Source organism: Rhinolophus sinicus, chromosome 18 (genome assembly GCF_057876585.1).
Source record: "Rhinolophus sinicus isolate RSI-liver-muscle chromosome 18, RSI-T2T, whole genome shotgun sequence".
In the NCBI taxonomy this organism is placed as follows: domain Eukaryota; kingdom Metazoa; phylum Chordata; class Mammalia; order Chiroptera; family Rhinolophidae; genus Rhinolophus; species Rhinolophus sinicus.
The window spans coordinates 116489520-116511275 of record NC_142518.1 but is presented as its reverse complement, the minus strand read 5'-3'; the positions used below and the strand labels follow the sequence as shown (position 1 = coordinate 116511275).

General features: G+C 39.6%; 1 protein-coding gene across 5 annotated transcripts in view; it reads left to right on the top strand.

The window, feature by feature from the left end:
- HDAC8 (histone deacetylase 8) overlaps nucleotides 1-21756 on the top strand; it is a 182580-nt gene that overhangs the window by 39756 nt on the left and 121068 nt on the right. For 4 of the 5 annotated variants that reach the window (XM_019747973.2, XM_074323460.1, XM_074323459.1 and 1 more), the window contains exons 5-7: nucleotides 13604-13716; nucleotides 17049-17126; nucleotides 17705-17813. In XM_019747973.2, coding sequence (XP_019603532.1) covers nucleotides 13604-13716; nucleotides 17049-17126; nucleotides 17705-17813 — 300 coding nt within the window. Of the gene's footprint in view, nucleotides 1-13603; nucleotides 13717-17048; nucleotides 17127-17704; nucleotides 17814-19482; nucleotides 19822-21756 lie in introns of those variants that run through there. The other variant, XM_074323461.1, reaches the window with a different exon arrangement.

The following is a 21756-nucleotide window of genomic DNA, read 5'->3' as shown; positions in this document are numbered from 1 at the left end:
AGTAAAGATGTCTAAATTACCTCTCATGGAAGGACGTCCATGACGCAAGCCTTGCTCCAGACTTCTTAGCGGTCTAGACAGCAGCTTTTTCAAGGACAATTCCATGGTCTGCCGCAGTGATAAGCTCTTCCAGCTTTACAGCAAGGGCTGCTGTGGATCCCAGAGAGGAGAGCAAGTTGTAAGGCAATGCAGGGCCCCAATAGGGATTTGGGTACTCAGGTTTGGGTTCTCGGTGACTCTAAGTCAGGCAGGAGGAAGAAAAATTGGAAAAGTTAGCTTGGAGTAATATCCGGATATTGAAGTAAAAGCCACGTATTGAAGAAAACTGGAAGAATTTTCCATTTGGTAAGGTAACAGGAGCCTGTCCAGTCTCCAAATAGGTACTGAAACTGGTTTTTCGTGTAGGGAAGGAAGTCAATTATATCTCTATCACAGAAGACAAAGTTGATCTACTCATCAGTAACCTGCAATTATAAAGAGATGCAAAAAGACTGAAAAACAATAAACTAGATTCTGAGTTTTCATTTGAAACACAAAGTTTCTCTATACAGCCATCCCCCTTTTGATCAAAGATAATCTCAAAGAAAGATTATTCTTGAATTCAAAACAAGGCTGGTCTCACAAGCACCAAAAGGAAAACTAGATAAATTGGAGTTCATCAAAATTAAACACTTTGGTGCTGCAAAGGACATCATTAAGAAAGTGAAAAGACAACCCATAGAATGGGAGAAAATATTTGCACATCACATCTCTAATAAGGATCCAGAATATATATAAAACTCCTATAATTCAACAACAAAAAGACAAACAACACAATTTAAAAATAGGCAAACGACTTGAATAGACATTTTTCTGACAAAGACATGCAAATGGGCAACAAGCACATAAAATGATGTTTAATATCATTAGTCATCAGGAAAATGCAAATCAAACCCATAGGGAGACACCACTTCACACCCACTAGGATGGCTAGAATTTTTTAAAATTAAAAAAAAAACAAACCCAGAAAGTAATAAGTGATGGTTAGAATGTGGAGAAATTGGAACCCTTGTGCATTGCTGGTGGGATATGGTGCAGCCACTGTAGAAAACAACTTAGAGGTTCCTGAAGAGTTACACATACAATTACCATATGTCCTAGCATTTCCACTTCTAAGTGTATATCCAAAAGATTTGAAAAATTGTACTCAAACTCAAATACTGCTACATGAATGTTCACAGCCGCGTTATTCACAATAGCCAAAAGGTGTAAACAACCCAAATTTCCATCAACGGATGACTGGATAAGCAAACATAGTATATACCTACAGTGGAGCCATAAAAGGGAATAAAGTACTGATGCAAGTACTTATAGAACATCTACTAATGCCAAGCGAAAGAAGCCAGACACAAAGGATCACATATCGTACGATGCCATGTATATGAACTATCTAGAATTAGGTAGGTCCATAGAGACAGAATGCAGATTGGTGGTTGTCCAGGGATAGGGATGGGGGTGGGGGGGGTGACTGTTTAATTAGTGCAGGGTTTTCTTTTTTTTTTTCTTTTTTTTTTTAACTTAAATTTATTGGGGTGACAATTGTTAGTAAAATTACATAGATTTCAGGTGTACAATTCTGTATTACATCATCTATCAATCCCATTGTGTGTTCATCACCCAGAGTCAGTTCTCCTTCCATCACCATATATTTGATCCCCTTTACCCTCATCTCCCACCCCCCGCCCCCCTTACCCTCTGGCAACCACTAAACTATTGTCTGTGTCTATGAGTTTCTGTTTCTCATTTGTTTGTCTTGTTCTTTTGTTGTTTTTGGTTTATATACCACATATCAGTGAAATCGCATGGTTCTCTGCTTTTTCTGTCTGACTTATTTCGCTCAGCATTACACTCTCAAGATCCATCCATGTTGTCACAAATGTTCCTATATCATCTTTTCTTACCGCCGAATAGTATTCCATTGTGTATATATACCACAACTTCTTCATCCATTCATCTATCGAAGGACATTTTGGTTGTTTCCATGTCTTGGCCACCGTAAACAAAGCTGCAATGAACATTGGAGCACACGTGTCTTTATCTCTAAATGTTTTCAGATTTTTTGGGTAGATACCCAGGAGAGGGATTGCTGGGTCATATGGTAATTCTATTCATAATTTTTTGAGGAACCTCCACACTGCCTTCCATAACGGCTGCACCAGTCTGCATTCCCACCAACAGTGTATGAGGGTTCCTTTTTCTCCACAGCCTCTCCAACACTTGTTATTGTTTGTCTTGTTGATGATAGCCATTCTGACTGGGGTGAGGTGATATCTCATTGTGGTTTTGATTTGCATTTCTCTAATGATTAGTGCTGTTGAGCATTTTTTCATATGTCTATTTGCCATTTGTATGTCCTCTTTGGAGAAATGTCTCTTCAAGTCCTCTGCCCATTTTTCAATTGGGTTGTTTGTTTTTTTGTTGTTGAGTTGCATGAGTTCCTTGTATATTCTGGATACTAGCCCCTTATCGGAGGCACTGTTAGCAAAAATCTTCTCCCATTCAGTTGGTGGCCTCTTTATTTTGTCAATGGTTTCTTTTGCTGTGCAGAAGCTTTTAAGTTTCATATAGTCCCATTCGTTTATTTTAGCTTTTACTTCCATTGCCTTTGGAGTCAAGTTCATAAAATGCTCTTTGAACCCAAGGTCCATAAGTTTAGTACCTATGTTTTCTTCTATGCAGTTTATTGTGTCAGGTCTTATGCTTAAGTCTTTGATCCATTTTGAATTAACTTTGGTACATGGTGACAGATAGCAGTCCAGTTTCATTCTTTTGCACGTGGCTATCCAATTCTCCCAGCACCATTTATTGAAGAGGCTGTCTTTGCTCCATTGTATGTTTTTAGCTTCTTTGTCAAAAATTATCTGTCCATATTTATGTGGTTTTATTTCTGGGTTCTCAATTCTATTCCATTGGTCTATGTGTCTGTTTTTCTGCCAATACCATGCTGTTTTGATTATTGTAGCCCTGTAATACAAGCCAAAGTCAGGAAGTGTGATACCTCTATTATTGTTCTTTTTCCTTAAGATTGCTTTGGCTATTCGGGGTCTTTTGTGGTTCCAAACAAATCTGATGATTTTTTGTTCTATTTCTTTAAAATATGCCATTGGGATTTTGATGGGGATTGCATTGAATCTGTATATTGCTTTGGGTTATATGGCCATTTTAACTATGTTGAGTCTTCCAATCCATGAGCACGGAATGTCTTTCCATTTCTTTGTGTCTTCTTCAATTTCTTTCAAAAATGTCTTATAGTTTTCAGCATATAGGTCTTTCACATCCTTGGTTAAGTTTATTCCTAGGTATTTTATTCTTTTTGCTGCAATTGCAAAGGAATTGTTTTTTGTATTTCTTTTTCTGAGATTTCATTGTTAGTATATAGGAAGGCAATGGACTTTTGTGCGTTGATTTTGTAGCCGGCAACTTTACTGTATTCGTTGATTGTTTCTAATACCTTTTTGGTGGAGTCTTTAGGGTTTTCTATATATAGCATCATGTCATCTGCAAAGAGTGATAATTTAACTTCTTCATTCCCAATTTGGATGCCTTTTATTTCTTTCTTTTGCCTGATTGCTCTGTCAAGGACTTCCAACACGATGTTGAAAAGCAGAGGTGATAGGGGACATCCCTGTCGTGTTCCTGAACGTAGAGCAAAGGGCTTCAGTTTTTCTCCATTAATTATGAGATTAGCAGAGAGTTTGTCATATATGGCCTTTATTATGTTAAGGTATTTTCCTTCTATACCCATTTTATTAAGTGTTTTAATCATAAATGGATGTTGTATCTTGTCAAATGCTTTTTCTGCATCAATTGATATAATCATATGATTTTTGTCCTTTATTTTGTTTATGTGATGTATCACATTGATGGATTTGCGTATGTTGAACCATCCTTGTGCCCCGGGGATGAACCCCACTTGGTCGTGATGAATAATCTTTTTAATGCATTGTTGTATTCGATTTGCTAGAATTTTATTTAGGATTTTTGCATCGGTATTCGTCAGAGATATTGGTCTGTAGTTTTCTTTTTTTGTGTGATCCTTACCAGGTTTTGGTATCAGGGTAATGTTGGCCTCATAGAATGAGTTAGGGAGTACTGTCTCTTCTTCAGTTTTTTGGAAGAGTTTGTGCAGAATTGGTATTAGATCCTCTTTGAAGGTTTGGTAGAATTCACTAGTGAAGCCATCTGGTCCCGGACTTTTGCTTTTGGGAAGGTTTTGGATGACTGATTCAATTTCGTTACTGGTGATCGGTCTGTTTAGATTTTCCAGTTCTTCATGGTTCAGCCTTGGAAGGCTATATGTTTCTAAGAACTTGTCCATTTCTTCTAGGTTGTTGAATTTGGTGGCATATAGTCCTTCATAGTATTCTTGGATGATCCTTTGTATTTCTGTGGTGTCTGTGATAACTTCCCCTTTTACGTTTCTGATTTTGTTAATCAGTGTCTTCTCTCTTTTTATCTTAGTAAGTCTAGCCAAGGGTTTGTCAATTTTGTTAACCTTTTCAAAGAACCAGCTCTTTGTCATATTAATTTTTTCTATTGTCTTTTTGTTCTCTATTTCATTTAGTTCTGCTCTAATTTTTGTTATTTCCTTTCTTCTGCTGACCTTGGGTTTTACTTGTTCTTCTTTTTCTAGTTCTTTAAGGTGTAACATGAGGTTATTTATTTGGGAGTTTTCTTGTTTCTTGAGATAGGCCTGTAATGAGATAAATTTCCCTCTTAAAACTGCTTTCGCTGCATCCCAAAAATTTTGGTAGGATGTATTTTCATTGTCATTTGTTTCTATGTATCTTTTGATCTCTCCTCTAATTTCTTCTTTGACCCAGTCCTTCTTTAAAAGTATGTTGTTTAGTCTCCATGTATTTGTGTTTTTTCCCGCTTTCTTTTTATAGTTGATATCCAATTTCAAAGCCTTGTGATCAGAGAATATGCATGGTATGATTTCAATCTTCTTAAATTTGTTGAGACTGATTTTATGTCCCAATATATGGTCTATCCTTGAGAATGTTCCATGTACACTAGAAAAGAATGTATAGTCTGATGTTTTAGGATGAAGTGCTCTATAAATGTCAATTATGTCCATTTCATCTAATGTGTCATTTAGGGCTACTATTTCGTTATTTATTTTCTGTTTGGATGATCTATCCATAGCTGTCAATGATGTATTTAAGTCCCCTAGTATAATTGTGTTTTGGTCAATTTCTCCCTTTAGTTCTGTTAGTAGTTGCTTGGTGTATTTCGGTGCTCCCTGATTGGGGGCATAAATATTGATGACTGTTATGTCTTCTTGTTGTACAGTCCCCTTCACCATTATGAAATGTCCATCTTTGTCTCTTGTTATCTTTTTCACCTTGAAGTCTGTTTCATCTGATATCATAATGGCTACACCTGATTTTCTCTGGGTACCATTTGCTTGGAGTGTCAATTTTCACCCTTTCACTTTGAGTCTATGCTTGTCCTTGTAGCTGAGATGTGTCTCTTGGAGACAGCATATGGTTGGGTTTAGTTTTTTGATCCAATCTGCTACTCTGTGCCTTTTTATTGGTGAGTTCAGTCCATTTACATTTAGGGTGATTATTGATATGTGAGGATTTCCTGTGATTCTATCCTTAGTTTTCTGGTAAGGTTGTGTCTCCATTGTTTCTTTGCCTTTTTGTTGTTGTCTATTATTTCTGTGTGGTGGTTTTCTATGATGTTTCCCTCTGTTTCTTTTTTTATTTCAGTATATATTTCAGTTCTGGATTTATTTTGAGTGGTTACCCTTAAGTTTATATAAAAGAAAGTTTGATATTTAGAGTATTCCATTTTCTTCAGCACGCTTACTTTCTCCATTCCCATATTCCGGTTCAGGCCTTCACTCTCCCCCTTTTTGAGTTGTGGTTGCCACAAATTGTCCCTGTTGATGGTGGTTGAATAGCATCCTTTAGTATTTCTTGTAGTGCAGGTCGTGTATTAGAAAATTCCCTCAGCTTCTGTATGTCTGGAAAGGTCTTTATTCCGCCTTCATATTTAAAGGATATCTTTGCTGGATATATTATTCTTGGCTCATGATTTCTCTCTTTCAATAGTTTGAATATTTGGTTCCACTCCCTCCTGGCTTGTAGAGTTTCTGCTGAAAAATCTGATGATAATCTAATGGGCTTTCCTTTGTAAGTTACCGTCTTCTTTTCCCTGGCTGCCTTGAGGATTCTTTCTTTGTCGTTGATTTTAGACAGCTTCAATACAATGTGCCTTGGAGAAGGTCTGTTGGGATTGAGGTAACTAGGTGTTCTGTTTGCTTCTTGGATTCGAGGGTCCAGTTCTGTCCACAAATTTGGGAAGTTCTCATCGACAATTTGTTTGAATATATTCTCTGTTCCCTTCTCTCTTTCTTCTCCTTCTGGTATGCCCATTATTCTTATATTGCTCTTTCTGATGGAGTCAGAAAGTTCTTGTAGAGTTCTTTCATTTCTTTTAAGTCTCAAGTCTCTTTCTTCTTCAATTTGTGTCATTTCCAGGTTTCTATCTTCGATGTCACTGATTCTTTGCTCCATCTGGTGAACTCTACTACCTAAGCTGGTTATTTCATTCTTAATTTCTTCTATTGAGTTCTTAATCTCCAGAAATTCTATTTGGTTCTTTTTTAAGGTTTCAATCTCTTTCGTAAAATGCTCATGCTGTTCTTTGATTGAGTTTCTGAGTTCCTTTAACTGCCTATCTGTGTTTTCTTGTATCTCGTTGAGTTTTTTCAGAACTGCAATCTTGAATTCTCTGTCATTTAAGTCACATATTTCTGTATCTTTAAGTGCCTTCTCTGGAGATTTTTCACTTTCTTTCTGAGCTATCTTGTTGCCTTGGTTATTCATGGTGATTACTGGTTTACTATTTCTCTTCCTAGACATCTACAGGAGTGACTTCTGCAACAGGTTGATAGAAAGCGGTCTTTCTTTTGTTTGCCAGTACTTGTTGGTAGAATGTTTTATTATTTCTCCAACTGCAGCTTATTTTTCTTCTCCCACACAGTAATGCTATGTTTTCTCTGCACTATTCCAACTTCTCACACAATGGGGGGATTCCCTGGGAGACGGGCTTCTCCTCTGTTAATAGTTCGTCTAGGTCACAGGGCGCAGTGTCCCGGTGGGTATGCGGAGAGCTTTTGATGTTCCAAAGCTCTTCCAGCTCCTGATTCAGAGCCCGTATATTTCAGCAGTTCTGTTTACTCCTGCAGGGATCCGCCCAGATAGGTGGGGCCAGGGGCGGGGTGAGTTATGAGAGGTGGCCCAGAGCAATGGCGGCCACCACCACCACAGCCGGTCCTGCTTCCACAGCTCTCTCCCCTTTGCTGGAACTAGTTGGGCTGTGAATTTGTGTTTGCGGTCCACAGTTCTCAAAACAGCAAATTTTCTGTTGTTTGGATCTGACACTGCTACTGTTTCGCTTTTAGCACCGGGCAGGTGGGGGCGGGGCGAGCTCTGGGAGGGGAGGGAGGGGGCGGCTAGTCTCAGTGCCTAAGGCTCCGTTCTCTGCTCGGCAGTGCGGGCTTAAACCACCGTTTTCAGCCTTTTTCCCTCAGTCTTTTCTCCGAGGTCTCTGCCGTGAGCGTTGGGTTCAGCCGTGTTATATGCTGCCCCCTCAGCCCTGTGGAGCCCTGGCGGAGCCCTAGCAGTCCGATCTCCCACAGCTGCGGTAGTTCCGGGAAGCAGCGAGCTCGGTGCACTGAGCTAGGTCTGCGTCCTGCGCCCGGGCTGCTCCATCTCCGCGCGCTTCTCCCTTTCCTCCTCCTCCCTCCACTCGCGCGAATCTCCCACCTGTAGGTGATTTCAGTCGGTAGTGGGCCTCTTCATGTTGCCTGTCTGCTGTGCAGGGAGTCCTTTGTGGAGTTTTTGTTGTTCGATTCGTTGTAAATTCCGGGGGAGCTTTACAGAGGCTCACCTCACGCCGCCATTTTTTTTCAGTTTTCGGGTTTTCTTTTGAGGTGTGAAAATGTTTTGGAACTAGATTGAGGTACAGGTACCACAATACTATAAATATACTAAATGCCACTGAATTATATACTTTACAATGGTTATTTTTTATACTCGGATTATGTGAATTTTGCATCAATAAAGAAAATTAAATAAAATTTAGTTCTCGTTAGGTTTTGCCTGATTCTTTACATAGGTGCAGCAAGAATAGTAATTTAGTACATAGACCTTAAACTTGCTTTGCTGGAAATTTTCATAAGAAATCTCAGTTTGAAATTTTAAAAGCCTATTAACGCTAGGAAGCCAAGCAAAGAAGATTTTTACCTGCAGTACCTATAAATTTGGGAGAATTCCTCTCTTCTTGAGGGCCCCAAAATAGCCTGTTTCCTGGGCCTGCCAGAAAGTGACCGTCCTTCCTCACCTGGAAGGCTGGGTGCCTGTAAGCCAGGTGCCAGGCCAGTTTTCCCAGGAGGGTTTTGTAAGCGTTGGCTCCATAAAGTTACCCTTAGTTCCTTAAAAGTGTCTGGTCATATGGGATTCAATGGGCATCATTCCCAAATATGACATTCCAGACAAGGCCTTAGTTACATAACCAGTGATTCCAACTGTGTCCTGAAAACAAGTAGGATAGACAGATTCTTCCTGAACCTGTGCAGATAATCACGTCACTATGAAAATAATACTCGATGAGAGTTTCTGAATCCTGGAAGGCTTGGGCAGAGGAAAGAAGATATTTACAAGTGTTTCATTTCTGTTTACAAAAGCACAGTTTACTAAATTATTATGAGTTATAGAAAGCAAGACAGAAAAGAGAAATGATTTCCTTATACGTCCAGAAAATAGAACATTGAAACGTCAGCAATATTCTAAGCAAAACCCACAATCATCCCTCATCAGTTCATGCAGGTCTATGTAATGAGTTCTTGTTCCGCTTGACCTGGCGTTAGCAATCTCATTAACCCATCAGCTTCTCAACTAGTGTTCTTGAAATCCTGACTCAGTTCACTGGTCTGATCTCAAAGTTGTTTCTGCCATCAGAAGCCTTTACCCAACGGTACTTGTCAGAATCCTTATCCATGGGGCTCGGAGACAGTATTTGTTGAAAATGAAGCATTCTAGATTGTACCTGATTACAAGTGCTTTCAGACACACATCAGATTAAAACATTAAAAAACTATAGATGGCAAAAGACCTACAAATAAATGTGGTTGACTTACCAGTGATCATTTTTAAAAGTGAAGAAGCTGATGAGAGTTCATTGCAAGAATAATGATGCAGCTGACAAGGACACTTGGTTGTTTCTGTGGCACGCAAAACAAGATAGAAGTCAATCAAAAAAACCTCTTAGTCAACATATCCATCAACATAATGATCAGCCCTATTTTCAAAAAAGAGATGGTATTGTATCTAATTGATAAAAATGGATGAACATAATCTTATGGAGACAAAAATCCTCAAATGTATAGTAATCCTGATATAATATACCATGAATACACCAAGCATCTACTTAGAATATATCAAAAATAGCAAGTCAAGATTTAGTAAACTGGAGTAGGTCTTAAACATCTATGTACCAATAAAATTCCATAGGTAAGTGATGTTAATCCTCAGTTGAAAACCAATCACCTAGAAGATGCTAGATTTAAAATAAAGAAGCAAAGTTGAGACCAAGTTAAGATTTAAAAAATTAAAAATTATGATTTAAAACACTATAGTTGTCTAATATCTGACAAAGCAGCAGTAGAACTCTGACAAACAGAAACATGGCCAGTGAGGACACCGATGAATCTCTAGGAACTTACTGGAATATTTCTATTAATAACATTTTGCCTATACCAATTTAACCTAGGAAAGCTGAGCATCTCTTCTGATTTGGCAGTTCTTCCCATGCAGCTCAGCAATAGTAACATATCAAATAAACCTAATTATTTCTAGCACCTCTCTTTTTATAAAGTGAAAGAATACATCCTTTGTGATTTTCCAGGGGCCCTCTGGGACTGGATTAAGATAGGGTGATGGGTTGCGGAAAAACAGTACTTGATTCTCTATTTAACCAAAATGATAATAAAAAATTTTATAAGTGAACGTAGGATACAATATGATTGCAAAGAATCTCATCTCTTTCGTGAGAAGACTTTGCTTCCTTAAATTATCAAGGATATAAAGTCAACATAAACCATAGGTTATTCTAGGAAGACACAGAATCTTTGTTAGAGGAAGATTACTTAGGCAGGAAAGCAAAACCTTTACAACCTGTTATTAAGAGGACCAATAATCCAAAAAAAAAAAAAAAAAGTCATTTTAACAGAGAGAAAACCAAATTATAGTTTTGCATCAGTATAGTATTTCATACTAAAGTTCTTTTTGGAAGTTTTATAAATAAGTCCATCTAACCTTAGCCAACTTTGACCTCGACAAATAAAATTCCCTTTCTGTGACCTTATACCACTTTCTATATCCATACACATCTCTTAGCGCCCAAGTTCTCTAAGTAACCAAAAAGAACATGTCCATTAACAGACCGAAATACACATAATGTCTGTGTAGCATATAAAAATAAGAAGCAAAGGCATATAAACTCAAAATTATGCTTAGTAATTGTGCATTCTCTTAGGAATGATCTAGGTAGTTAATGAATAGCCACTAATTAACTCAATTTAGTACCAACTCAAAGTTTTTTGTTTGTTTTTTAAAATTTTATTGGGGAAACAGTGTGTTTCTCCAGGGCCCATCAACTCCAAGTCATTGTCCTTCAATCTAGTTGTAGAGGGCGCAGCTCCAGGTCCAGTTGCTGTTTTCAATCTTAGTTGCAGGGAGCGCAGCCCACCATCCCATGTGGGAATTGAACCGGCAACCTTGTTGTTGAGAGCTCACACTCTACCCAAGTGAGCCCTCTGGCCACCCTCAACCCAAAGTTTTAAGTTACCTAAAGATCTTGTGAATTATCTTCACACTCACATACCACAAAACATAATTAGTGTTGAAATAAAGTGTCAGAATAATGACTCAATTTGGTTAAGCAAATTTACATTTATCATAGTCTCAAGCATTTAGTGGCAGTATTGTTAGCTCATTCAATCAGTAAGCCTGTATAAATTTTGGAAGAATATACCTAAGTAGAATAAAATTCTACATGTGTATTATACTTAACCCTAATAAATCAGAAAGGACAGCTGATTTTAGTGAACCAAAATTATTAGTCTTGTTTGCCAAAGATTTACCTAAATTATGTGAACTTGAATTCTTAAGACATTTGAGTTTGCTTTTATGGGAATACTTTCTTAGCATATTAAAAGTCTTTAAAGTTCGATTTCCTTATTTACTGGGAACTTGAGGACTAGTCTGTTTAAGCACTTATTTATTTCTATAAATCAATGAGAATAGAGCTCCTTTAATTTAGGAAAATATTACACACAAAGGCCTTTCTGAATCGCAGACATCATCATCATTATTATTCAGGGAGAATGCTCTTTAATGAATGAGGAACATCTCAAAAGGAAAGGGACCAGGAATTTTATAGAGGCAAGTAAAGAAGGAAGTCATCCTTGTGTCTTGCGGGAGTCCTGAGCAAGCAGGAAGATGGTTCTTCCCTTGGAATATGCCAGGGCAATGTGGTCCTTTGCCGTTAACCATTTCTCAGCACACAAGGGGTGGGGGCGGGGCTCTTAACCATCGCTGATTTCTAGAAGCATGATTTCTAGGCTAACAAAGTTTAATTCTGTTGATGAGAGGACTCTGCTTTGTCAATTTTTTTTTATTAAATTTATTGGGGTGACAATTGTTAGTAAAATTACATAGATTTCAGGTGTACAATTCTGTATTACATCATCTATAAATCCCATTGTGTGTTCACCACCCAGAGTCAGTTCTCCTTCCATCACCATATATTTGATCCCCCTTACCCTCATCTCCCACCCCCCACCCCCCACCCCCCTTACCCTCTGGTAACCACCAAACCATTGTCTGTGTCTATGAGTTTCTGTTTCTCATTTGTTTGTCTTGTTCTTTTGTTGCTTTTGGTTTATATACCACATATCAGTGAAATCACATGGTTCTCTGCTTTTTCTGTCTGACTTGTTTTGCTCAGCATTACACTCTCAAGATCCATCCATGTTGTCACAAATGTTCCTATATCATCTTTTCTTACTGCCGAACAGTATTCCATTGTGTATATATACCACAACTTCTTTATCCATTCATCTATCGAAGGACATTTTGGTTGTTTCCATGTCTTGGCCACCGTAAACAATCTGCTTTGTCAATTTTGTTTATAGAATTTCTCTGTATTCACCTTTATATGCCATATTATTTCTGCTTGCTTTTTTTGTTTGTTGTTTGTTTGGTTGGTTGGTTTTGTTTTTCTTGCTCATGACTTGTCTCCATAACTTCATTGTAGGCTCTCAGGGAAGGCCATATATGTTGAATTGATTTGTGTTTCTCCTCCTCCCCAGCTCCCTCCTCGACCCATGTTTTAAGTTACCTAAAGATCTTGTGAATTATCCTCACGCTCACATACGACAAAATATAATTACTGTTGAAATAAAGTGTCAGAATAATGGCTGAATTTGGTTAAGCTATTGCTTTGGTGGTTCCAAATCTAGAGATTTCATGAAGTTCATGCATTGTGTAGGCACTAGAAAGATCTCACAAGCTCAGAGTAGCAAAGATGCCATTTTAAATGCTGCTCATGCCTAGAATAATGTTCCAAGTAAAATATCAGGAACGAGAAAAAAAGAAATGGGCCCAGTATTTGAAGTGCCTGTGGAAGCAAAAGAAACTGAAGCATTTAGGATGAGGCCCTGAAAATAAATTATAATACACTTTTGATGATAAAAAATCTTCTTTCACATCTCCTCAGCAAGACTTCATGGAAGCATAGTAAGAGTCGGTTACTGTTGACAGGAGGTTAAAGTAACACAGTATCACCAATAGCAAAAGGTTAAAGGACAGCAGTGCACTCAATGAAGAGAGTTTTAGTGAAGGAAACAAAAGAACTTGAGAAGAGGCTGCTTCGGTCTCCGCTGTAGTAATGACATTTACAGAAAGGCAAGCACATTACGCTTCCCAGGAGATGATGCGTTTGTACCTTCTACGTTCCCCTTTTATGAGCAACAAGTGCCAAGACTTACTCACAAAAAGAAAAACAAAGCTCTTGAGGTTATGTCACGGGGCAGCACACAGAACCCAGTGTCCAACATCTTCACATCTGGCTGAGCTAGATTGTCCGTAAGGTCCTTCTAGATTCTGGTCTTCTTCAGGTCCTATAGGAGATAATCACCATTCATTATGATGACCTCAGGGTACCCCAAGGTCTTAAAATGATTCCTGAATCATTAGCGAAAGGTTGTGTTTTGTTGAATATAGTCACAACATTCTAATTCTTTGAAAATCTGGGATTCTGAAGGGAAAATGTTACCAATCAACCTGAATATTTCATTTACCAAAACACTTAATTCCCTGATCATTCTGAGGCATTTACTATCCAATCTGTGTAGGTCAATTTTTGTTTTTCTTAAAAGAAGGGGGAATTGTAAGGGAATAGATCTCAAGGGTTAGATCCTTGGCTGTAAAGACTCCCTTGGATTGCTTTTGGCTGTTGGCTGTAGCAACTTATTTTCTTGCAGAGACGAAGCATCTGGTTTTTGTTATCTCAATGATGCTGTCCTGGGGATATTACGATTGCGACGGAAATTTGACCGTATTCTCTATGTGGATTTGGATCTGCACCATGGAGATGGTAAGCCCTTCACATTCAGAGGTGCTTTGCTGCTAGGACAACAGGTCTTTACCGGTGAAGTTGCTTCTAGGCAGCTGGTAAAAGTAGAAGAACCTGTTGCCATTGAAATTTTCCTAATTGAGAACACTAAAGTACGTAGAGATTATTTTAATGGATACAGTTCCTCTGCTGATGAAGCTGCTTTAAAATGCCAGGTTCCTGTAATTTGTTCTCCCCTCCTTCATTAGCAAAGCTCTCCAATAGAGAACATTAAGAAGTGGAAATCTTACCTAGTGTTTACTCCGGCGCTCAGTAACCTCCCTCAGGCCACTTCCTTAGGCTCCAAGTGAAATATGCACTTAGAGCTGACAGCCTTGATGCTTCTCTCCAGATGAGAACGGGTGCGTGATGAAAGAACATTCTGCATTTTTCACCAATAGAGATACCAGCTCACGTAGCCATAGGAATCTGTGCCACCTTCTTTTGATCGCTAAAATATTTAGTCCTGCACAAACCCTGAGCAGCTTCTCTAACTGTTAAGACCAGCAGAATCTTTAACAATTTGCCTTAACCCCACTGAAATGATGTACCCAGCCCCCTCCTGTGTACTTTCCATGTACGTGTATGTTACCCCCACATTCTGTTTCTTTAACAAATCCTGGGTGTTTCCTTCCCTCCCCTCCCCCACGTCAGTGATTGCTGCTTCCCTGTCCCCATCATCAAGGCAGAAGAGAGGAAACGAACGGTAGGTGGCAGAGGCTAGGCTCAGCTCTGCTTCCAGAAAAAACGGAAGAAGAAGGAAGAAATGGGGGGGGGGAGCCTCCCCAGGGAGTTCATCTAGATGGCACTACCATGGAATGGTGACAGAAAATTAAAGGTAGCAGAGAGAAGAGGGAAGGGTTAAAACAACCAACATACAACTTTGAGAACCGTGCCCACTGAAATCCGAACACTCAGCCTTGCTCAAAACCTTCAGAGGCTCCTTACCGCCTGTCACAAGGGTAGCATTCGTCCCACGGCTTCTTTTTGTATGGCCAGCGAGCTAAGAATGCTTTTTTACATTTTTACAAGGTTGTAAAGGGAAAAAATTGCAATAGAAACCATGTAGTTTGCAAAGCCTAAAAAATCCACTATGTAGCCACTTGATTTGCTAGCCCTTGGACTGTAGCAATGGTTCTCGAACTTGAAGTTGTATCAGGATGACCTGGGAAGCTTGTGTTAAAATGCACGTTCCTGGGCCACATCCACCAGAGATTCCAATTTAGTAGGTCTGGAATGGAACCTAGGAATGCACATTTTAACAACACTCCAGTTGTTCCACGGGCCACACTTTGAAAAACAGTGGTCTTCATGAGAAAGTCTGCACTCTACCCTGTCCTTTAAGGCCTGCCTCCAAAAGGCCTCTTGTCTCCAACCTTCTCTCTCACAACTTGTTGTCCAGGCTGCTCTGCCCAAGTTGTTTATTTGTTTCTGTCCTGCACAACGGCTTGAACAAACAGAGCTATGCATGTAGTAGTGGTTCAGTAAAATACCTGTTGAATGAATGAATGATTAGGAAATTCAAACTATTACTATCAGAGTTCAAGAATAGAATCAACTCTATTGAACCACATAAGAATGAAATAAGACTGTCACCTGAAACCGTTCTTTCCATTTGCAATGTTATTTCTACACCATTTAGAGTTTCCTGTTTTAGCCAACTTTTATGGTGTGTTTCATTTCAGTTTATTTCCCCTCTTCAGCACCTCCCTTCCAGTGACCCCTGCCCCACCTCCAAATTCTTGCACATTTGGTTTATTTTAAATCTCCCATGATTCCATAACTAGCATTCTGTGATGGCTTCACTAGCACTCCTACCCTGTCCTCACCTTCTTTCGTCTACTACAACCTACCACTCTTCTCTTTCACACCAAGCCCCAGACCCAGACCCTCCACGTATCTGTCTATGCCCTTTTCTAAAGTAGAATTTTCCAACAATGCCTAATGGCATTTCCTGTGAGAAGAGATATAAATTGGCTAGAAACATGTGAAAAGGTGCTCAACACCCTAATATTCAGAAACGCAAGTTAGAACTAGACCATTCTTTCCGACTAAGATTAAAAAGAATAATGACACCCAGTGTTAGTCAGGATGTGAAAAATGGGAACTGTCCGACCCCACTGATGGAAGTATAAATGGGTACCACCTTTCTGCATAGACAAAGAATCAGCATTTTCATGAATTATCCCATTTCGTACTTCAGTTTCTAAGTTAAAATGCTATTTTTAATTTATTTCGTTTTGTTTTATTTTGTTTACTTAATGCTTTGTGCCTGGAGCCTTTAACTGATTTTAACTGCCTCCCTAGAGCAAAACATAAGGCTTGGGAAATTCAAACATACTCGTGATATACAAATAGAGTTAATATTTTTTTAAGGTCACCGTCGGCCTCTAATGAAGACCAAAAGCATTGAGTAAACACAGAGACAATTTCTTTATTTGAAGTATAAAAGAGGATAGTACATGAATTTGCTAATAGTTCCTCCATTTTATAGATGGACTATCTGAATATGATGTGAGAATATGTGATTCCGGGAGGGAGGTGTGGAGGTGGGCAGTGTGTTTATCTGAAGAAGTAGTGACTTATAAGAGTTATTACATCTTTTATCTCCCAGACCTCTCTTCATTTTCTGAGTCTGTTTAAATGGAAAGGAGGCTCTTTTCTAGAAAAGTCTTCCCCCTTCTTTCTCCAAGCTTTAACAGAGTTCTAAAGCTGCTATTAAGGGACAAGACCAGGGTGACTTTCAGCCTTCTGTGTTTTAGCCAGAAAGTTGCTTAGTACACACTTTGGGAGAACTGCATTTGTAACCAAATCTGTATCATAGAAAGGCAATTTACCATTCGGTTTTCACTGTGTAATGCCTAATGTTTATATTAGTCATGTGTTTAAAAGGGTTGCCACATTGTACTTTTGTACTAAATCCTAATAATTGCACTAGAACCACTGAAACAAAACAAAACGCAGAACTTCCAAGATGGTGCCTCGGATCTGACCTCGAGCCCTTGCCCGCCTTTTTGAACAGCTTGTCAAAGAAAGCCTGGGCATGGCTTGGAAAGGGGAAGTCCAGTTATAGTCTGCCATGAATTTGGAAAGGAACCCCCAAACCTCACTTGGGGCCAAAGTTCTACCGCATCCTGTAATGACAGAGATCAAAGACCAGAAGGCTTTGTCACTTTTATTCCTCAGCTCGTTAGCTTTATTATTGCTACCTTCACGTCTGTCTTCCTTCCCATAGCTGCTTTCTAGAGTTCCAGTTGTTGCAAACAGGAGTTGCATATATGAAGTGATTCTTCTGCTGTTTCTTTCCCTGGTAGGTGTGGAGGACGCCTTCAGTTTCACCTCCAAAGTCATGACGGTGTCCCTGCACAAATTCTCCCCGGGGTTTTTCCCAGGCAAGTATCTGTGTGCTTAGTGTTACATGTGAGGAATAAATATTGCAACTTTTCCATACATTTCTTGTATCTTATATCTGGATAGTTCCATGCTATTAATACCTTGTTGGTGCCACGCTATGCAAAATTTGAACACAGATCATCTCAGGTGACAATGATGAGAGGAATGTAATGCTGTTTCTTATTCCAGATGACTTTTATGGACTGTCAACAGGCAGCTCACTTACACTTACTGTATGATCAGATCCACTGTGTAACTCCCAACACCCTGATAGTTGCAATGATATATTAATAGTATGTCAATCTGAGACATATGGAAAGTCAAGCAAAGGAGATGATCGCTTTTTTTTTTTCCAGCGAGATGGAAACTTCCCACTTTCTTATAATTCTGCTTCCCCAACATTGTTTACAACAGTTACTTCTCCATATTATTTTTCTGAATTTGATTCCCTTAGAAACCATCATAGGACTGTCCTCCTAATTGACCTTGTGGTCTTCTGAATTCCGATCAGAGAATCCTTCAAGTTTTCTAATTCTCATGTTCTTGTAGCTGTTCACGGTGCTCCTCTCTTTTACAGGAACAGGTGATGTGTCTGACGTTGGCCTAGGGAAGGGACGGTACTACAGTGTGAACGTGCCCATTCAGGATGGCATACAGGATGAGAAGTATTACCACATCTGTGAAAGGTATGGCACTACTGCTCAGCCAGTAATGCTGACAGGTGGATTACATTCTTGTAAGGTGAAACGGCCCCCATTTCACAGAATTCTTGCTTAACAAGAATAATTTGGGAGGGGAAGCCACTATATACCCACATAGTTTTGTATGCTGTTCATTATGCTTATTTGATCAAATTCAGAGATTTTGGACTGCCTGCTGAGTCCCTTGTCTAGTACTTCCATAGCTAAAACCCACATGTGTGTCATCTCAGCCTGGGGGCTCCTTTTCCGTTTTCCATTATGGAGATCTGCTTCCATCCACTGGTGTGAATATTCAAGAGTTCTTTATTAAGAGTTCTTGAGTTTTGTCCGTTGTGTTAAAATTGGAGTCAAAAATCTTCTTGTTGTTGTTTTACATTATGGTTATTGCATTAAGTTATAGCTACTTATAGGCAGACCATTTGTTGCCAAGGTGCAGCCCGTTGGGCAGGAAAAGCCCTACAGAATGGGGGAGGGGGCTGAACTCATATTCGTAGAAAAGGGTTGGTCAGGGTCAAATTCACTGCTGACTTGGCAGTAGAGAAAGTAAGGCTGACTAGGAGTTAGCAAGCCAGTATTACTTAAGGTAAGTAACGTGGGGGGGGGGGGTGTTGAGGTGCTTTAGACCCCTCCCCCACACGGCTCAGCTTTCTGCCAACCTCTGATGGAAACAGGGACTTGCCAAAGGAGTCCGCACTGGTCATCATCACTGGCAGTTGTATAAACAAAGTAGGAGTATTCAAAAATGAAAAAACGGTGTGCTTCAAAGGTGCCTCTTAGCTCAAGAGATTTGGCAGGCCGAGTCATCATGCAGCAGCTCCAACCTTTTCAGGATTTTGACCATGTCCCCTGGCTACCTTCATATTGTCAGTCTGCAAAGGCCTATTTTGTGGAGCCTGCCAATGATGGTTTTAATTGCCCTGCTTTGTTCCCCTTAGGCTCTGTTCTGTTCTGGAGATGTGTAGATCAGAGCTGCTTATTAACTACAACGAAGATGTCCTGAGGTTCTGTGTAAAGGGAGAATGATTTTGTTTTGCTCTTAATCCCCTTCTTGACAGTGCCCACCATTTTGTTGCCTTTTCTTTTGGTTTGGTTTTTTTCCGTAACAGGAAACCAGAATGTTCTCTTCGGTGCACTGTGCACAGAGCTTCCCAGAGTTGTTTCCTGGGTCTTAATTGAAAGGTCAGCACCCTCATCTTTTCAGGGCTGCCCAGGGTGTTCAGAATCTCTATCTGCTACCTACTCTTCTCAGTCACAGACACGTCTGTATCGCCCCTGTATTTTCTTCTTGTTGCTCTCTAAACCACTTCCTACTATATGATAAGAAACAAATGTTTTAAATCCCATGCTAATTCAGATTGAAAAATAGCCTGGGTATCCAAATTGATTAGAAGCATTTTAAAAGTGAGTTTAGCACCAAGGAAAAGGTCCGGGGAAGATCACACATGATCCCCTTTACAGAAAACCTGCTCCCGCCCCCTCCCCAATGTACAGGAGGCCAGCATTTATTAAAGGTTCTTCCAGCTTGCCTACTAGAGTACCAGACACTCATCAGTTTATAGTTCCCAGGGCCCCTTCTGCCTGTGGAGCCACACCAGCAGTCTGCTTCCAGGTTTTCATTAGAGGTCCAATCATTTTTCCCTTTGATTTCTTTCAGAAGTCAAGTCTGGTCAGCGTGTTATGTGAAGGCACCTCTGAGTCCAAGGGTGCCAGGGAGGCTTCCTGACCCAAACATCTCTGCCATCTGTTGGCCTAATATCGAATTCCTTTAACAGGAGACATACTTTTATTCTACAATTAGCAATAGGCCTTCAAATGGAGTTTTGGCACAACCTCTCCTCCTCACTCTCACTCTGCCATAGCAATGGCTTACTCCTGTGAAAAGGCCTTCAGTACATCTGCTGTCTCCTTGTCATCCTTTTGGTTCCAGAAGCCCACTGGTTTTCTGGCTCACTCCTGACCTGTGATAAATAAAGGACCTCTTATTGCTGGTTCACTTACAGGATGCTCTACTTTTTTGTTTGAGACTCAATTTCTAGTTTGCTCTGTTAACTGCCTCTCCCTGTGGGATTCATGAGCCCTTTTCCCCTCCCTCTCTCCTTCCCTTCTTTCCTCTCTCCCTTTCTTCCTTTAAGGTTTTTCCCTCGCTATAGCTTTTTTGACTTTGCCCATCAGTCAGTCAGGAACTTAATGGATTCATCTTAAACCTGAACATATCCTCTTTATTTAAAAAAAAATTGGCTTAGGGTTTCTTTCTTAATAGACCATATATGGAATCTTTACATGAATGTTTTCAACACCAAAAGATCTTGGGTTCCATTTTATGTAAAAGACAATTTCACAGTCAGAGCTGCCTGGGTTATTCAATACTAATTTAGAAGGGCAAGGGTCACTGATTCCCAAAAGCTTCCTGTAATTTCCATGGAGCTACTAGAGTTGGCATTACAAGTAGAGCCCTGTTTTGAGTAACAGAGACATCGTTCTCGTAAGCACTCCTTCAAATAGAAGCTATGGCTCCAGTACACAGATGATGGAAGTATATTATGCTCTTTTTAAAAAAATATTTTTATTAAAAATACAGCTATACAATATTATATCAGTTTCAGGGGTACACCATAGTTATTTAACATTTGTAGACCTGAAGAAGTGATCATATGACCAGCAACCATCTGACACCGCACCACACTATCACAATATTATTGACTATATTCCTATACACTACATCCCCGTGACTTATTTGTTTGTTTTAAACTTTTTAATTTATTTTAAGTGTGTTCTTCCGGGACCCATCAGCTCTAAGTCAAGTAGTTGTTCCAATCTAGTTGTGGAGAACGCAGCTCACAGTGGCCCATGTGGGGATCGAACCGGCAGCCCTGGTGTTATAAGCATCATGCTCTAACCAACTGAGCTAACCGGCCGCCCCTTATTTGTTTTATACCTGGAAATTTGGACCTCTTATTCCCCTTCACATTTTCCCCCCCTTTCTTAATTTTTCACTTACAGTTGGCAATATTATATTAATTTCAGGTGTACAGCATATGGTTAGACATTTCTATAATTTAAGAAGTGATCCCCCTGACTAGTCTAGTACCCAATTGGCACTATGCATAGTTTTTACAATATTATTGACTGTATTCCCTATGGGGGGTGGGGGCAAGGTGAAAAAGGGGAAGGGATTAGGAAGTACAAATTATTAGTTACACAGTAGTCACGGGGATGTAAAGTACAGCACATCGTAGTCTTGATTTACATGGAGACCCCCCCCCCACATCTCAGCCAGCAGCACACAATCACTTGGCCTTGATGGGAGAGGAAGGCTGTTTTGCCCAAGGGATGCCGGTGAGCTAGTCCCCAAGCTCTGTCATCTGAAAGAGGAAGTACCACTTTGCCTGTGTATAAGGTGTTTGTTCTCTAATTGTATTTCAATGCAGTGTGTGATAGTCTTGATAATGTTTAAGCTATTACCTAAAGTGCTGTGTTAATGACTTTAGGAGTGTTTATAATTAAGGACTGTGGGAGAGAAGGACAATAACAAGTACATCCTTGCTGTTGGTGCCAGAGAGGTTTTGATAAATAGTAGCATCTCACTCTGAAACCTCAAATCTTGTAGGATGACCAAAGTCCTCGCCCCATTGTGAACTGTGATGATATACGCTCGGTTTGGAAAAGAAAATCAGAGTTGTACTTCAACTTTAGTTTGTCTCCTAACTACTATTTTACAGCCCTAACAGCCAGAAAGCAATTCTTTGCTAAATGTCCAATTATTAGTATGTATCTCATAGGAATGCTGCATATATGGTTCTTGTGGGTATGGATTCCAAATTTACTGAAGTGGACAGTTCAACATTTTGAAAGAAATTGCACATTTTATTAAGAATATTCAACTCTTCAACTTTGTGAGATAATTAAGTACAGACACTACATAAATATT